Source organism: Otolemur garnettii, unplaced genomic scaffold, assembly GCF_000181295.1.
Source record: "Otolemur garnettii isolate 467f Iridium unplaced genomic scaffold, OtoGar3 scaffold00067, whole genome shotgun sequence".
Lineage (NCBI taxonomy): Eukaryota > Metazoa > Chordata > Mammalia > Primates > Galagidae > Otolemur > Otolemur garnettii.
In genome coordinates this window covers 4,105,576-4,123,681 of record NW_003852462.1, presented here as the reverse complement: position 1 = coordinate 4,123,681, position 18,106 = coordinate 4,105,576, and the positions used below count along the sequence as shown (strand labels likewise).

Here is an 18,106-nt window from a genome sequence, read left to right as displayed (position 1 = left end):
CCAGCTCCTGGGCTTAGGTGATTCTCTTGCCTCAGCCTCCTGAGTAGCTGGGACTACAGGCACCTGCCACAACACCCAGCTATTTTTTTTTTGTTGTTGCAGTTTGGCCAGGGTCAGGTTCAAACCCGCCACCCTCCGTATATGGGGCCGGCGCTACTTACACTACTTCAGGATAGATGCTGGGCTGCCTGGGGATGGGACCGTTCCTATATGTTACATAGGATCTGGTCTTTCTACAAATTAAGTTATGAAAATTCCGTTAACTATTTAATACTGATTACCATAATGTATTCTATATTTATATGACTTCAAAGACTCCAGTAATAAAGGACACCTTCCCTAGTGTCCATCCAGTCCTACCCAAGGATAGGACAGATGTGGGTATTTATTTTTGTTTATTCTGTGGGCTTACAAGTCCCGAATCCTGTTTCAGGTTTTAGGATGCCTTCAATACTTTTCAAATAAAGGTGTTTCCTACATTTGTGTCACTGCCTTTGTCATCTCTCCACTATGTCCTCTGAGAATTCTTTGAGCTGAGGCCAGATGTTGGAGGAGTGGGGAGGGCCCCTGTGCCTAACAGAAGGGGGCAGGTGGCAAGAGAAAGCAGGGTGCATGCTAAAGGTCTGAGGGGTCTGCCATCTACAGAGGCCTCCCTGTCCTTCCATGTCAGATCACTACAACACAAGGCAACACAGAGGGGCAGGTGCCTGGTTCAGCTCCACTGGTGTTCACCCCTGCCTGGCTCCTGCAGGGTGGTAATGACACTCTCTACTGCACCTCCATTAAGAAAAGCCCTGGACCTGGGAGGTGGAGCCCTTAAGATGAAGGAGGACCCCAGGCCAGGCTGCAAGTCCACAGGAGCCATCAAGCTTGGGACATTTCTCACATCTGTAGAGCCCATCAGAATCTGAAGAGGCCAGCCCTGCACTGGAAAGGCAAACATTTTGAGGCTGGAGTTTGCCCTTATACTTTTTTTGAGACAGCCTCAAGCTGTCCCCCTGGGTAAAGTGCTGTGGCATCACAGCTCACAGCAACCTCCAACTCTTGGGCTCAAGCGAGTCTCCTGCCTCCGCCTCCCAAGTACCTGGGACCACAGGTGCCCGCCACAATGCCCAGCTATTTTTTGATTGTAGCCATCATTGTTTTGGTGGGCCCCGGGCTGGATTCAAACCCTCCACCTTAGGTGTATGTGGCTAGCGCCTTAGCCACTTGAGCCACAGGCGCCAAGCCTGGAATTTGTCCTTTTAAATTACAGGTTTCCCTAACATTGCCACGCATAGGGAAATAGGAGATGCTAGTCAAATGTATCTTTAGTGGGAGGCGCCTGTGACTCAGTGAGTAGGGCGCCAACCCCATATACCAAGGGTGGCAGGTTCAAACCCAGCCCCGGCCAAATTGCAACCAAAAATAGCCGGGCATTGTGGCGGGCGCTTGTAGTCCCAGCTACTTGGGAGGCTGAGGCAGAAGAATCGCCTAAGCCCAGGAGTTGGAGGTTGCTGGAGCGACTCCGCTGCACTCTACCGAGGGCGAAAAAGTGAGACTCTGTCTCTACAAAAAAAAAAAAAATGTATCTTTAGTTACAAAATACAAAATTTTGCAAAATGGCCAACACAAAGAATATTGTCTAAATTTTTTTTTTCTTTTTTGAGAGAGTCTCACTATGTCACAGCTCACAGCAACCTCTTGGGCTTAAGCAATTCTCTTACCTCAGCCTCCCAAGTAGCTGGGACTACAGACACCCACCACAATACCCAGCTATTTTTTGGTTGTAGTCATTGTTTGGCAGGCCCGGGCTGGGTTTGAACCCACCAGCTCTGGTGCATGCAGCTGGTACCCTAGCTGCTGAGCTACAGGTGCTGAGCCATTTTCAAAGTTCTTTGTAAAATTTTATAATGAATATTTTGTAAATAAAAGGTACAATTTAGCTACCATTTCCCATTTTCCCTGTGTATGGTGACGTCTGGGACACTCTGTTTTGTTTTCTTTTTTTAATGTTCTCAAGACTAAAGAATCTCAGACTACTGTCTTTTGTAAACTTTTGTAATATTCTTCCCCAAACATATGAAGCTCTCATGACCTACACAGGGAGTCAGAAACCTGGGCTCCCCATGGTCGAGGAATAAAAGGAAAGATGGTTAGATGGGTTCTGGTTCTAAATTAGGAAAAACTTTTCCCTGACCTCCAACTCCAGGGCTTGAGCACAGGGCACTGGAGTTCCAGGAAATGTTCCAGTGATGGAAGGTAACCAGAGGATGGCCCTGAAGTGACTGGGGTTATGACCATCATTACTAGCGATCCAGAACTTACTTTGGGCAAGACAGGTTTTTTTTTGGTTTTGTTTTTAAAGACAGAGTCTCACACTGTTGTCCATGCTAAAGTGTCACGGCAGCAACCTAGCTCAGAGCAACCTCAAATTCCTGAGTTCAAGCAACCCAGCCTCCCCAGTAGATGGGCCTACAGCCGCCCACCACCATGTCCAGCTAGTTTTTCTATTTTTAGTAGAGATGGGGTTTCACTCTTGCTCAGCCTGATCTCACACTCCTGAGCTCAAAGGATCTTCACACCTCCTCCTAGAGTGCTGGGATTATCTAGGAGTACCCAGCTACTCGGGAGGCTGAGGTGAGAGATCACTTGAGCCTAGGGGTTTGAGGTTGCTGTGCGCTATGATGGCTGCAAGGTGACAAAGATTTTGTCACAAAGAAAAAGACTTGGTGCCCATAGCATATACACCAGGGGTGACGGGTTTGAACCTGGCCCAGGCCATTTAAACAATGACAACTGCAATAACAAAATAGCCGGGCGCTGTGGTGGGCACCTGTAGTCCCTGTTACTTGGGAGGCTGAGGCAAGAGAATCACTTAAGCCCAAGAGTTGGAAGTTGCTGTAAGCTGTGATACCACAGCACTCTACTGAGGGTGACATAATGAGACTGTCTCAAAAAAAAAAAACCAAAAACCTTGAAACTCTGACCTGGTTCTGGGACATTTACACTTAGAACTGTACAGAAGCCTAGGAGGAACCCAGTGCCCAACTCACAGCCAGTACCAACTGGGCCAGGCACGTGACAGCAGATTCTCCCACCCCCAGATAAATTTGGGGGTGAATTAGTATCTAGTTCCAGGTAATTTAATCCTTACCTATGAAGCATATAAGAATTCCATCAGAAGATTAAAGAAACGAAGCAGTAAGCAACTTGCTCAGGGCCCCACAGCTATCAAGGAGTTGGGAAGAAATTTAAACACAGGCAACCTGCTCTAGGACCCATGGCTGCCAAACCTGGGGACCACAAGGCATCTCACCATTCAAGGCCTCATGTGCACCCTGGGTCACTGGACACTGAGGCCAGGCTAGGTCTCCCTCTCCCAAGGAAGGGTCTTTTCTACAAGCATGCCTAGACCCAGAACTTGCTTAGTCACAAGCCCTCCTCAGGCACCCAGGCATGCTTGGCTGCTCTGTAACTGGGCCTGAGTCTTGTTTCTGGCCAGCAAGGCCATCATGGAGTGGTCGTGGCCACTTGGCTTTGACTCCAGGCGTTGAGTAGTGGATTCCATTCTCACCAGCTGGTACCCCCTAGCTCAAAGAGGAACCCTGCTCTATCTGGCCAGCACTCTCAGTTCTGAGAAATAGAACACTGATATGGAGAGTAGCCAGGGCCAGTGGCTTGGCCCTTAAAGCTCCCCGAGTCTCTCAGCTGAGGCCTCCTAATGAGCAGCCCAAAGACACCTGGGCAGGGAGCTACTGCATCCCAAGGGCAGGGGTAGAAAAAGAGAACTTAAGAGAATTTAAGAGTCCAGGTCTATGGCTCCAGGGCCCTGGGGAATGGACAACTGGACAGGATGAAATAAGTCAGTAGTCCAAAGCCGAAGGGTTTATTGGAAGCTGGGGCCAAGTGGGCAAGGTTGGGCAGGATGGGCTATGTGTCACAGTCCTCGGGGACAGTAGCTGTGATGATGAGTGAGGGCTCCAGGACAGCTGGGTCAGTGAAGCCGTCCTCTGTACACAGTCTCTGGCTGGGCAGCTGGGAGGCCAGGCCGCCCTGGGCCAGTGACTCCACAATGACCTCGGCAGAGCCCACCTCCAGCTCTGCAGGAGGCTGAAGCGCTACCACCACCATCTTCTCGTCCTCAATGACCAAGTTGCGGAGCTTGCGCTGCCGTGGGTTGTAGTTCTCCACACGGTCGTGAATCTCCATGTGCCTCCGCAAGTGGGCCTGGGGGAAGGGTGAGCTCAGGACAGGAGAGAGCCCCAGGGAGAGAAGGGGCTAAGTGGGACCTACCTGCCGGGTGAACTTATAGCCGCACTCCGTGCACTCGAACTTCCTCACACCCTTGTGCCGCCTGACGTGCATGCGCAGCTGCTCCACAGCTACGGGAGGGAAGAGCCACCAGCGTCAGGGGAGGTGGGAGCATGGAAAGGACTGGCCCCAATCAGATCAGGAGCCCAGGGCCCATGTGGAAAGTGGTAGGAGGCTGGGAAAGAAGGACCAAGGAGGTGGCAGAGCAGTCAGCAAGGGGCTCAGCTTCCACTGTCCTTGGGACCAGTGTTTGCAACTGCTCCCTGGGCCCTGCCAGTACCCACCACGGTTGCTGTTGGACAGGACCCCAGCCTACCCCACACCCCACCCTCCATTCTGATCACTTCAGGTCACAGGGAATGAAGAGATTCACTAGCAAGAAGGTCCTGCTGCTAAGAACAAGTGTTTGAAAACCACTGTTGCCCCAATCTCCTTCCCATAGACCCTCAACTCAGGCCCCAGAGAAACAGATGGTTCCGCCCTTGCCTTCCCCAAAAGCTTGTCCAGGCACCTTTAAAGGTCTTGCCACAGATCTGGCAGAAGTGGGGCCGGCCCTCCTGGTGACGGCTGGCCACATGCCTTAGGAGGGGCCCCTTCTCTGTAAAGCGCTGTTCGCAGAATTCACAGCTGAAGGGCCTCTCGCCCGTGTGGGTGCGGTTGTGCTTATCCAGGCTGGCTGCAGGGACAAGGTAAGGGCTTAGCCATTGATTGGTTCTGACCTCAGGATGGGGAGGGGACAGGCGTGCCTCACCTTGGGTGCGGAAGGTCTTGCCACAAAGGTGGCACTGGAAGGGCTTCTCGCCTGTGTGCGTGCGCAGATGCATTTTGAGATTGGCCTTCTGGGTGAAGGCGTGGCTGCAGAACTCACAGACATGTGGCCTCTCATTCCTGTTTAGATGGAAAGACAGGCAGGAGACATCGATGAGAGAACTGGCCCCCTTCACTCTTCTACAGCTGAGAGCCTGCCTGCCAAGAAGTAGGGCCTGGTGAAAAGCACCACCACCTCTACCCTGGAGAAGGACAGACTACAGAGTAGGGAGCCCAGGAAATTAGGGCAGGCCCAGAAGGTAGAGCGCTACTGCCCAGCCACTCTGCCTGGCAAACTCTCACTCAATCTTCAGGTACCCCCACCCAGAAAGGCCACAGGCACTAGATTCAGGGCAGACAGCCTCTGTGTTAACTGTCAGCAAACTGCCTTCCCCGCCCAGTTGCTGGCCTGGGCTGGCAGCCAGGGCCGGCAGCCAGGGCCAGACCTTGGGGGAGGATTGCTGACCCCCACCTATGCTTGGCCTTGATGTGCATCTGCAGGCCATTGCGGCTTGAGGCCCGGTGCCCACACTCCTCGCACACAAACAGCTTTTCCCCACGGTGCTTGAATGCCTCATGCAGCTGCAGCTCGGTCCGGGACAGGAAGCACTTGGCACAGGTGGAACACTGCCAGGCAGACAGTTGGACAGAGGGGCCGGGGCCAGGGTCAGGGCAGGGCTGTCTGGGAGTCCACAGGCCCCCGCTGCCCTTGAACAGCAGAAAGCACATGGCCTCCTGTGGACCCTGGGCATAGGCGCCACACTCCTGCTCATGCTGGCATCAGAGCATGCCTAGCACTTACTGCATGGGGCTTGGGGGCTCCGTGCAGCTTGATCATGTGACTCTGCAAGTCCTTCTTCTGCATGAACTGCTGGGAGCAGGAAGAACACTGAAAAATAGGCCCACGGTCACCTCCAGGGCAGCCTGTACCAACGGAGCCCTGGTCCCCCATCCATGTGCTGTTGGGTGGGAAGGTGAGGGCAAGGCTCCACGACTTGGAGTAAAGGATGGTGCCAGTATGCCCCCTACACGTGGTCCTCAGCAGCCTAGTGTCATGGCCAGAGGGATGCCCATCCAATAAAGACCCTGGAGGTGAAGCTGTAGCCCACAGACATGGGGCGCTGCACAAGCAGGGAAGAGCCTTAAAGACTATGAAGGGGCATGCACCTGATAGCACTGCAGGGAGGAATCCTGGGGCTACCCACCCCCAAGCCCCAGCCTGGAGACAAGCTGAGCCTGACCTTGTACGGCATCTCCCCCGTGTGGGACACCACGTGCACCCGCAGCTCCATCCTCCGGCGGAATGTCTCCTGGCACACAGAGCATGTGAAGACCTGGCAGTGTGAGGGGCAAGCAGGGCCGATGTCAGGGGGCCTTTGCCTGTGGTGGCAGCCTCTGCCAGGAATTCCATTCACTGGTGGCAAGAGTCTGTCTAAGGGGACACTCGGGCAGGAGAGGGCAACATGTAACTTGCTGACGCTGTCACTGAGTGCTGCAAACCCACCATACACCAGGCCATTCTCAGGCCCAGACAAAAGAGCAGCAGGCACTAAGCAAAAGGCCTCTAGGAAGAGAAAGATGGAGCTTAGCTGGTCCCCACAGCATGGACCAGCAGTGGGGTGGGGTCAGCAGCCAGGAGGCCTTTCCCAGCAGCACCCCACTGAGGTTCCCCTTCTCTCAAGTGCAAGGTAGAGCTGGGCCAGGGGTCTGAGAAGGCAAACCTTCCCACTAAGTCTCTCCTGTATCTGTCCCTTCTACACTTGGGACCTAGATCCCACCTATACCAAGCTCTCTTGCATTTATAGTCCCCCTCTGAGACAGTTTCCTGGGGCCCTTCCCAGATGGCACCAAGACAGAGGCCAGTGTGCCCCTGCCCACAAGTACCTGGGCCAGCTCCCAAGTACCTGTTCGGAGCGATTCATGCAATTCCGGGCTTCATGCTCCAGGAGGTTCTCCTTCCGAAAGTAACACTTCCCACATTTGGGACACTCAAAGGGTTTCTCCCCAGTGTGTTTCCTGCCAGGAGAAGCCACATGGGGTGTGGGGGCTGAGAGGATTTCCCGGCTTTCCCTCATCCCGGGCCCCCTCTGACTGACAGGCACTGTGCTCTACAGCAAGGTCGGGAGAAGTGTTCTGAGGCCGGCTCCTGGCTCACCACATGGTCACAGCCAGACCCTGGCTGCTGAATGTGTAGGGACAAGCCCAGAAACCCTCTGCAGCATGGAGACTCTCCAAGGGAGAGTGCTGGGGCCACCCATCACAGCTCCACACTAGAGGAGACAGCCAGCACCAGCCTCCCTAAGAGGCCACCAGAGAGCTTACTGGCACAGAGGCTAAGAGGCCTGGCCAGCCTTCTGAATGAAGACAGAAACAATCCCTGTCCTGACTACCTAGAGAAACACCTCCGTCTTCCCAGAGCTTCCACGTTTGTGACAGATCTGACCGTGTCACTCACTGCTTCCACCTAGTGTGACAGCAGCATCTCCTGGGCTGCCACATGGGCTGCCCAGCTGGTCTCTCTGTTCCTTGATTGCCACCCCAACAGGTTTCAGCTGACAGCCAACAGCCAGAGAGGGATCCTTTAAACATAAGTCAAACCTCAAGGCTCGGCGCCTGTGGCTCAAGTGGCTAAGGCGCCAGCCACATACACCTAAGGTGGAGGGTTCGAATCCAGCCTGGGCCTGGCAAACAACAATGACCGCTGCAACCAAAAAATAGCCAGGCGTTGTGGAGACTCGCTTGAGCCCAGGAGTGGGAGGTTGCTGTGAGCTGAGATGCCACAGCACTCTACCCAGGGGGACAGCTTGAGGCTCTTCTCTCAAAAAAAAAAAAAAAAACCTCAGCACCTCTTGGCTCAATGCCCTTCAGTAGTTCCTAATTCAGAGAAAAGGCACAGGAGGGTCTATGGGTTGTAGGGCCAGCCTCGTTCCCAAGGTATCCTGCCAGGCACCACCAGATCAGGCACCTGCCTCCTTGCTGTCCATCAACCCGCCAGGCTCAATGCTACCCCAGGGCCCTGACTCTGGCTTTTTGCTACCTAGCATCCCCACATCAACTTCCTCATTGCCTTTGAGTCAAATCTTACCATCTACGGAAGTCTCCCCGACCACTGTTAATTAAAATTGCAACCTGACCCCACTCTGAACCCCACACCCCCTGGGTCCTTCTCTTTTTCTTTTTCCACAGTACTTCTCACTGTCTATCACACACAAATTTACTTGTCATCTGCATCACCCTGCTAAGAGGGATGCTCAACAAGGGACCATTGTTTGTTCACTGATGACTCCAGAGCGCCCACAAGTCTCATCAGCTGCCTCACAGTTTGTAGAACAAATGAACTGAATGAACCAATCACAGAGCCTGTGTGTGCCACTCTGAGAACTCTTACAACCAGCTAGAGGCAGAACACTTCCCTCCGCTACACCAACTGTCTTTATCCCCCACCAAAACATCCTCTTAGCCTGCAGAATGTCGGGCAGAACAACTGCCCTAGGGTTCCCCATACTCTGAGATTACCCAAAGATTCCACTGGTGGCAGCTGCCACAAAGCAAAGTGTACAGGTATAGCAAACTGATTTCACCTCAATTTCAGTTCTAATTTCAGGTGATCACTGGTGCCTTGAGTGTCACAGTAAGGAAAGATTTGTGGCCAAACCTGGCTAGGCAAGAAAGTGCACTGTAATGGATTAGTGATGGTTTGGGTGGGGAGTGACAGGACTAGAAGGCAGATCACCTAACTGCCATTCTCAGAGGCCTCACTGGAACTTTGGAGCAGCACTGCCCAAGAGAGAACTCTCTGATGATGGCAATGTTCTGTCTACACTGTCCAATACAGTAGCCAGGAGCCACGAGGCTCCTAAGCACTTGAGATTTGGCTTAGTGTGTCTACGAAACTGAATTTTTAATTTAACTTTAATTAATAATACCTAAGGTCAGGCCTGAGCTCCAGTACAGGGGCTAGAGGCTTCCGCTGGCAGAAGCCAGCTGGAGGGCAAGGTCCACAGTGGGTGGTACCTATTGACAAGGTATTCACAAACCTATCTACAACCAGAGGACTGACACAGCAGGAGGGGAAGGATCCCACCCAAAGCTAGGTTCTAACTCCCTGATGACCAGAACTGTGCCAACGCCAGGCACCAAGTGGGAAGCACAGGATCCCTCCCCCAACATGGGAACAGCAGACAGGAAAAGAAAATAGAAAAACAGAACGTTTACCTGTTGTGAACTTTAAGATAATATTTGCTGAGGAACTTTTTATGACATGTGGGGCATTCAACCGGCACCGCTGTACCTTTTCTGTTCTCAGCGGGCTCAGCTGCTAGGGAACCTGCGCTCAGGGCTGGCTCGGCAGCACAGGGCTTTCTGATTACATTTGACTTCCTCCTGGTCAGCACAGTCTCAGGCTCAGAAATGTAATCGCCATCCCCGTCGTCCTCCACTTGAACCACCACTTCCCACTAGGGCAGAAGAGGCAGCAGGAGGGGGCTGGGTCACCAAATAAATCAACAGGGGGGGACTGTTGTGGGGACTCAGCTCCAGTTCTATTCCCAACCCAAACAAGTCCCTTCATCAGGAACTGTTTCCTTCAGGGGCCCAGGGAAGAAAGCATCTGCATCTTCAATTTGGAAGAAAGTGGCTCTACTTGTGGGGAAGTGGAAGCCTGGCTGCATTTCCCTGTCCTAGGAAAGCACTTGTAATCCTGATGCTGCTCTCAACTCCCAGGAAACTGCCAACTATGGATGGCTGTGACCAATAAAAGGTCAGCCTGTCGTCACCAGCTTCCTTGGTTTGGAGAAAGTCTGTTCCAAATCTACATAATAGAGATTCTGCCTTAGGGTCAAGATTATCCCCATAAAGTCTCAGTCTTTTCCCCTTACTCTTATCTCCCTAGTTCCAGCACCCTGGGCACAGTACCTCATTACTTCCGCCCTGCAGCTGGGCCCCTTCAGCCTCAAAGGGCCTTGGGGGCACTTTGCAGTCCTCAGGCTCCTTGTCCTCTGGGGAACAAGGCTTCAGGGCCTGCTTGAGTTTCCCGGGGAGGAAAGAGGGGCTCTCACTCTGAGCAGGGGGACGGAGCTGGGTCCTCTGGGGGCTGTGACTGCCTCTGGGCTCCTGATCTCTGGAGACTACACCCATAGTCCTGGAAACTTCCTCTTCCTCCAAGCCTGCTGGCTCCTTGAGGTGGCTGTTGACATCAGGGGAGGCAGGTTTCCCCAGCACACTCCGGCCACCTGGTGCCTGTCCCACTGAGGTTTTGGGCTTGAAGCTCTGGCACAGCTCCACAACCTCAGGCACTCGCAACTCCCTGGCTGCCAGGAGCACCTGATCCCGGTTTCCGGAGGTGAGGGCGAGGTGACCAGTGTAGAAAAAGTCCAACAAGAGGCCAAAGATCTCAGCGAAGCCAGCAGGGAGGACAACATTACCCCCGGAACCATCCCCGTAGAGGCTCTGGAAGAAGTGGCTGCAACAGGCAAGGACACTCCAGTGAGCCTTGAACACCAGGCCCCCAACGTCCAGGGTGGCGTCGCAGTACTGGCCCTTCTCCCGCTGCTTGTTGAGCTCCTGCAGAACCCTCACACTGTGCTGGACGAAGGAGCCGTCCATGATCCGAAGAACAGGAAGGCAGAAGTGACACCCTGGACAGCCCAACGGAGGGTATGCAAGAGAATAACCCCTGGATTTGAAAAGAAAGGGTAAGTCAGATTCTGTTCAGATATTCACATCTATCAGAATGAGGGCTTAGGTCAAGGTTAGAAGTTGCACGCGGAGAAAAACAGACCAACCACCTCAGGGGGCGGGGACTATATTGGAGTCGCCAGAGGGGGCGAGGGCGCAGGCGAACTACGGAAAGGGGACATGGGGGGAAACGGGACAGGGTCGTGAAGGGGACTGGTGGAAGGAATTAAAGTTTTGGGAAAAGAAGCAACAGGACGTGCGCGAACTGATGGGCTGCTCACAGCAAGAAGGCCCTGGACAGAAGAGGGTGGCGGCCGCAGACAGGTGAGCGGAGCCCACGCCGCGCCCACAGGTCCTGAGCCACCGGGCGGAAGGCGGCCGCGCCACACTCCCGTCAGCGGCCGTAGCGGCCCGCAGCCTCTTCCCCCCTCGCCCCTCGTCCTCCTCACCCTGGCCTGTCTTCTCTGCGACGGCCCCACCAGCCCCGCGTTCTGTCGCTTCCACAGCCCACGAACCAACTGCCCCAGCCGTGCGTGCCCGGCCCGCCGTGCGGAGGCGCCGCCGTCGCTGCGCCGGATGTGACGTCAGGGCGCGCGAGGCGGGGCGGGGCGGCCTGGTGACGTAGAGTTCAGCTCCAACGCGGAGGACGGGAGAGTCCGAGAACCGCCAATGGGATGCAGCAAGGGGCGGGTCCAGACCCAAATGTTTGGGTGCGGAACTCGCCCTCCGAGTTGCCTAGCAACGGCAAGCCGGGCGCCGGCCAAAGCTCAGCTCTGGGCTGAGACTTAAAGAGGTGACACCACTCCTCCCTAGACAGGAAGATCAGCCAACACGTATTTCACCTCTTTATTGGCAGCCCCCGCAGCCCGAACTGGGCTCTCCCCGGCGCTTACCCATCCCAACCCAAGTCAGAGGAACCCAGGGCCTCTGGGACACCACGCGCCTGCTCAACCTTCGACCTTCAGGCCCGGTCACAGTCCTGCTTGCAGGCTTGGTGGAGCCTCAGCGCCTTGTGTAGTTCTGGATGGAGGCCTGGAAGTGCTCTGTGCTATTTAGATCTGGGCGGCAGAGGATCACATAGCATTTGGGGAGGAAATAGCCACTGAAGCCGCTGCTCAGGCTGCTCATCGCGGCCAGCACATTGACCACGGGCAGGTACTTCCCCTGGTAGACGCTGGCCACGGTGAAGAAGGTGATCCAGGACACAAAGTAGAGGAGCAGGCTAAAGGTGACACATTTGGCCTCGGTATAGTTCTCTGGCAGGTCCTTGCCCAGGTAGCTACAGGCAAAAGCACTGACCGACAGGAGGGCATTGTAGGCGAAGGCCAGCATGAAGCCCAGTGAGTTGACCTCTGTGCACTCAAGCATCACCAGCTGGGGAAAGCGCTGATATTCTCTGGTGGGCAGTGGGGTCCACACCGTAAGCCAAGTTAGACAGATAAGTAGCTGGATCATTGAGCTGATCAGCACAAACAGACAAGCACCATGGTTTTGGACCCAGGCACGGTAGAACATGGGTACCTTGGTGGAAAACTTGAAAATGATGACCAGTTGGAAGGAGCGAACTGTCAGGCAGGACAGGAAGATGGCAAAACCAAGGGCAAAGAGTGCTTGGCGCAGTAAGCATGCAGGCAGTGTGGGCTCCCCAAAGAAGCCATAGAGGCTGCAGCTACCCCCGGCCAGGGAACCTAACATGAGGAAGCACAGGTGGCCCCCAGCTGACCTCACCACAGGGGTGTCTAGGTGCCAGGCAAACAGTCCAGCAGCCCCAACCAGCAGCAGCAGCAACAGCGTATTAGCTCCCAGAAGCACCCAAGAGATGTGCTCATGCCAAGCCAAAAACACCACAGTGCGTGGAAAGCAGGTCTGGCTTGCCTCAGGTGCCCACTCTTCTTTCCCACAAGACTGGCAGCTGTAGAGGTCTGGAAAAGGAAGGCAGATAAGGTTCCTGAGAGTTGGTGAGAGGGAGTTCATGCTGGCCTGCAACATGCTGGGAGAACAGTACCGTGGCAGCTAAGGCCTTGCAGCCACAATGGGGGTAGGGAGATCAGCAGTGAGGGTAGGGTAGAGAGATCAGCAGTGAGGGTAGGTTAGGGTAGGTCAGCAGTGAGGCCTGAAGCCAAGCATTTCCTCAAAAATCCTGTGTTAGGCTTGGCGCCTGTGGCTCTAGCAGCTAAGGCGCCAGCCACATACACCTAAGGTGGTGGGTTTGAATCCAGCCTGGACCCACCAAACAACAATGACGGCTGCAACAACAACAACAAAAAATAGCCGAGCGTTGTGGCAGGAGCCTGTGGTCCCAGCTACCTGGGAGGCTGAGACAGGAGACTTGCTTGAGCCCAGGAGTTGGAGGTTGCTGTGAGCTGGGATACCACAGCACTCTACCCAGGGGGACAGCTTGAGGCTCTGTCTCAAAAAAAAGAAAAATCCTGTGTTAATTGCAGACTCTGGAGACATATGGGTAAGTACTATATGGCGCATGATCCCAGCAAGGGTGGCAAATCAAGTGGTCCCTAGGAGCCTTGCCCTGGTAGCTCTGCTACCACACACCATGCTATTAGCTATGATCCAATGGGAGCCAGCCCTAAAGGAAAGGAATTTTCATCTTTCCTATACCACTTCCACTAACCAAACCCTCCTTCCAGAGCTCTGTGGTTTCTCCAGTCCTGGTTCTTTGAAGACAGAAGAAATGCATTCCCATCCCTGCAGGGATAGTAAAAGGAAAAATGTGGCCCTAGGGCTCCAGCTCTAGGCTGAGTCCTTCCTTAGCTTCCTACTTTGCTCTCTGAGGCATACTGGGGCATACTGGTCTTTGTTCATTGTTGGGTTTTATTTGTTCAGGTTTGGGTTTGGATTTTTTGTTGTTGTATTGTTTTGGTTTGCTTTTTTGCTGTAAACATGCTAATATCTCCTTCTAAGTCAAGCTGTTCAAGGAACTAGCTGTCTTTGGCACTGGCAATAGAAGGGAGGATAGGACAAGAAGACACAAAGGGAAAAGTAGCTACATCCATTTGAAAAAGAGGTTGAATTCAGGAGAAGATTGCATCTGTAGGGGCACCAGTAGCACAGTGGTTAGGGCGCAGGCCACATGCTCCAGGGCTCGTTCAACTAGGGAGGCTAAGGCAAGAGAATTTCTTGAGCCCAAGAATTTGAGGTTACTGTGAGCTGTGATGCCATGGCACTCTACTGAGGGTGACAAAGTAAGACTGTCTCAGTAAATAAATAAATAAATAAATACAAGATTGCAGACATACCTCAGTCTAAGCCTTTCAGTTGGTTGATTATTTCTGCTTGACCAGGGTGGTGGCAAGTGTCCTTCACCCTGGACCTAACTGGCAGCTCACTGACTGAGGCTCCAGTTCTGGGGCTGGGTGTGTATGCAGGGCACACAGGGAGGTCCTTCCGTCCAGGGTGCAGTCCCCAGGCAGGCTGGGTAGCCCACCCACTCCCCTGATCACTCACCACTCTTGTTGAGGAAGGTCCCAGCCTCACAGGGAACACACTCGAAGCAACAGTGGTGGAAACCTGTAACCACTCGCTGGTGCCCTTTAAGGCAGTCACTGGAGCACACAGACTTAGGCACCTATAAGAAGCCACAGGTGTTCTGCAGCCACACAGAGGGGTCCAAGTCAAAAAAAAAACAAAAAAAACAGCTCACATGCGGGACAGAAAACAGAGCATCTGTTGAATCTGTTCATCTCAGATGAACCTGAGCATCTGTCCTCAGGGCTCACTCCCAGGCAGAGCTTCTGCTCATATAAACCAACACCAACTGGGCATCTATGCCCTAGCCTGCAGAGTATCTCCCTAGCCTGCAGGGTATCTCCCTAGCCTGCAGGGTATCTCCCTAGCCTGCAGGGTATCTCCCTTGCCTGCAGGGTATCTCCCTAGCCTGCAGGGTATCTCCCTTGCCTGCAGGGTATCTCCCTTGCCTGCAGAGTATCTTCCCTGCCCATGGAGTATCTTGCCAGGTTTCCTGGCAAGGCTGGACAGAGCAATGTTAACCTGACACCTGGCATCCCCCTCCTCCTCTGTGTATGCTGTGCCAGCATCACCCCCAGGCTCCAGGCTGCCCCTGAGGCAATCACCTGGTGAGTGACCACATCCCCATTACCTGGTTGTCCTTTCCCTGCCACTGGATTTTGGTCTTATTTATATCTAGGTGAACTGGAGACCAGGTGGAGGAGCCATTTATATCCAGGTGAACTGGAGACCATGTGGAGGAGCCAACAATCGTGAAGGTCCACTTGGGCCCACTCCAGTCCCAGACAATGATGATATAGCCACTGAGGGGGTCACCATTGTCATTAAACGCCACAGTGTCCTCATGTAGAAGGAAATTCACCTTGTAGATCTGCTCTAGAAGCTGAAACAAACACATCATGAGGTTGTGGTAGACACCACAGACCCAGATGGCCCAGAAAGCTAGGGCCAGCCCACTCACCAGCCCAACCAGAAAGTCTGGACCCCTTCTCAGAGTCTCTCCCCTCCTAGGAAGCCCCCTGAGAGGAGGCCTCTAACAAAGAACCCCTTACAGACATTTTTAGCCTGGGATCTTGTCCTATGACACTTCTAAGGTATGATGGGTGGTTCAGAGAAGGCAAGGTTCAAAGATGAGAAACGTTTGCCTGAGAGAAGAGACCCTGGCACTTAGGCCAGATAGTGCCCTCTCTGCTTGTCTAATAATTGACTGTGTCTGCTGGCACAGGGTGCCTAGGGCTGGACTCTCTTACCTGCCAGGGGTGGACTTGGCCCCTGGAACAGGCTCCGGAGGCGCAGCCCAGGAGCTGGTGGAGGCCATGGGCCACAGCATACACAGCCTGGTAGGTGTTGTAGGCCGAACTCATGGAGAAGGCTCCAAGTGTGGGCATCGAGTGTGTCCTGAAAGCTTGGCATTCTCTGCAAAGCTGATTGCTGCTGCACCAGGAGCCCCTGGAGCAAGGCCTGAGGGCCCCCTTGTCTGCCCTGGCATAGGCCTCTTCAAACTCCTTCAAGCCAGGGACAAGCTTCTGCTGGATGGCCACACCCAGGACCATGCCAATGCCTTGGATCCCAGGTACTCCAGTGATGTGTCTGGATATGGCCCAGGCTTCTGAGGCTACCCACACCTTGCCTGTCAGGTTGGCCAGCACCACAGACTCAAAGAACACCCTGGCTGACTGCCGGTTGGAGAAAACAATCACGACAGTGGTCCTGGCCTGGGCCAGGTGGCGCATCATGCTCTGCATCTTCTCGTCACCTACCTGGGCAGAGAATGGCACAATGTCCTTGAAAGCAATGCAGACCCCCTGCTTGGTGGCCTGGTCCTCCAGCGCCTGCACACCCAGCTCCCCATAGTCACCTTCGCTGCCAACCAGCGAGATCCAGACCCACTGGAACCTTTGCAGCAGCAGCACAATGGTCTCCACCTGGTACTTGTCACTGGGGATGGTGCGCAGAAAAGAGGGATACTGCCGCTTCACACTGAGTGACATGCTGCTGGCCTCATAGCTTATCTGTGGGGGGAAGGGTCTCATTCAGCAAGTTCAATGGCATCAACTTCAACTGAAGGCCCCACCCTGCTTGGCCCTGTGCTGGTGTGAGGATACAGGGAGGTCAGAGACCAGAAGAGCCGCCTTTGCCTACAAAGCTGATAAATTACAGATAAAGAACCACTCAGGCCCCACAAAGCATTCCCTGGGGGAGTGGGAACTGCAGGTAGACAAGGTAGAGACCACCTGGGAACAAAAGCTGCATGCATGCAGTGAAAGAGTGTAGTGTCTTGGAGACCGTCAGCAACTTCTGCTTGGCCAGAGGCCCTTTGTAAGAAGAAGGGGCACACCCGTGGGAGAGGCCAGGAGGCTTAAACTCTCAAGCTAAAGGGCTTAGTCTTTGTTCTATAGGCCACAAGGAGCCCCAAGGGTGTCCGCAAAGAGGTGATACATCCACACTTGGGTTTAGGAGTCTATCTCTGACTTCAGTGAGGAACTGGTTAGAAAAGGTTCAAGACTAGAGTCAGAGAGAACCCATGGACAGCTGATGGAATAATCTACCTAGGAGATGGCACTGGTCTGTACTCACACTGCAGGAATAGAAAAGAGGCAGGGGATGGGCTTGACCTTGAGAAGTAAGAAGGATCTGGGAGGTTGAGGCGGGTAGATTGCCTGAGCTCACGGTTCGAGACCAGCCTGAGTCAGAGCGATACTTGTCTCTAAAAATAGCCAGGTGTTCTGGTGGGCACCTGTAGTCCCAGCTACTAGGGAGGCTGAGGCAAGAGAATTGTTTGAGCCCAAGAGTTTGAGGTTGCCATGAGCTGTGATACCAGAGCACTTTACCAGGGGTGACAAAGTGAGACTCTGTCAGGAAAAAAAAGAAAATGGAGAGACCACAATAAGGGACTACAGGTGGGAGGAGGCGGGGACCACAGTAAGGGACTGCAGGTGGGAGGAGGTGGGGACCACAGTAAGGGACTGCAGGTGGGAGGAGGCGGGGACCACAGTAAGGGACTGCAGGTGGGAGGAGGCAGGGCAAGGGTCCAGGCAGGACTGCTGAGGTTCTGGCTAGAAACAGCTGTTCCAGAGGCCACACAGGCTGGAAAAGGGGCTCCTGTTGTGTGGGGGGTAAGGTCCCTTTGGGCCTGCTGGGCCCATGACGTGGTGCTCAGGATGGGGAGGAGGACTCTCCCACTGAAAGTGGAGGATGGTAAGACACAGGCACAAAGGAAGGAGTGTCACAGCAGGACTGGTCAAAAGGTCACCAAAAAGGCATGTAAGATAAAGAACCGAAAAGCACTCCTTGGATTTTGAGATCTAGAAGGTGCCTGAATAAGCATGGTGAGGGCAGAATTGGGGGAGGCTGGGAGCAGATGAGAAGGGGAGAGGCGGGGCGGCGCCTGTGGCTCAAAGGAGTAGGGCACTGGCACCATATACTGGAGGTGGTGGGTTCAAACTCAGTCCCAGCCAAAAACTGCAAAAAAAAAAAAGAGAGAGAGAGAGAGAGAAAGGAGAGGCAAGCTTTGGAAAAAGGTAGAAAGAGCATGCAGGGGGCAAGCTTACAGGCCAGAAGGGGTAAGGCCCGAGGGATAAGATGAGACTATGCACAGAGACAGGATTGACCTCAAGAGGTTGAGGGACAAAGGGACACCCCCACTTCTGAGTAAGAGAAGATGAGCGGGAAGGCAGGCACACAGGGGAGGGGGTGAAAGGTATTCTGTTCTTTTTTTGTTTGTTTGTTTTTGAGATAGTCTCACTTTGTCACCTGGGTAGAGTGCCATGGCATCATAGCTCACAGCAACCTCAAACTCTTGGGCCCAAGTGATTCTCTTGCCTCAGCCTCCTGAGTAGCTGGGACT

General features: G+C 53.8%; 2 protein-coding genes across 3 annotated transcripts in view; both read right to left on the bottom strand.

Moving 5' to 3' along the window:
• Positions 1-3,849: 3,849 nt before the first annotated feature.
• ZBTB48 (zinc finger and BTB domain containing 48) lies at positions 3,850-11,365 on the bottom strand. 2 transcript variants are annotated; one of them, XM_003793236.3, is made up of 11 exons: positions 11,226-11,365; positions 10,015-10,774; positions 9,316-9,557; positions 7,005-7,116; positions 6,342-6,434; positions 5,903-5,989; positions 5,573-5,727; positions 5,045-5,181; positions 4,805-4,969; positions 4,276-4,364; positions 3,850-4,209 (listed from the first exon to the last, which is right to left on the bottom strand). In XM_003793236.3, the coding sequence occupies exons 2-11, from the start codon at positions 10,702-10,704 to the stop codon at positions 3,913-3,915; spliced, it is 2,067 nt and encodes a 688-aa protein (XP_003793284.1). In that variant the 5' UTR covers positions 10,705-10,774; positions 11,226-11,365; the 3' UTR covers positions 3,850-3,912. The 2 variants fall into 2 exon arrangements, with proteins under 2 accessions (XP_003793284.1, XP_012662823.1); XM_012807369.2 differs by lacking the exon at positions 11,226-11,365 and having other exon boundaries at positions 10,015-11,036.
• A 256-nt stretch (positions 11,366-11,621) lies between these two features.
• The window catches only part of TAS1R1 (taste 1 receptor member 1), an 11,202-nt gene continuing 4,717 nt past the window's right edge, over positions 11,622-18,106 (bottom strand). The window contains 3 exon segments of the mRNA XM_012807260.2: positions 11,622-12,698; positions 14,239-14,359; positions 14,891-15,142. Coding sequence (XP_012662714.2) covers positions 11,623-12,698; positions 14,239-14,359; positions 14,891-15,142 — 1,449 coding nt within the window. The 3' untranslated portion in view covers position 11,622.

What these genes read in the sequence shown, in the direction of transcription:
- ZBTB48 (XM_003793236.3), bottom strand. Translation starts at nt 10,704, where the DNA reads ATGGACGGCTCCTTCGTCCAGCACAGTGTGAGGGTTCTGCAGGAGCTC. An exon ending in GCATGAATCGCTCCGAACAG is followed by an intron (nt 6,435 to 7,004) that starts GTACTTGGGAGC and finishes TCACACTGCCAG; the next exon opens with GTCTTCACATGCTCTGTGTG. An exon ending in CACATCAAGGCCAAGCATAG is followed by an intron (nt 5,182 to 5,572) that starts GTGGGGGTCAGC and finishes CCATCTAAACAG; the next exon opens with GAATGAGAGGCCACATGTCT.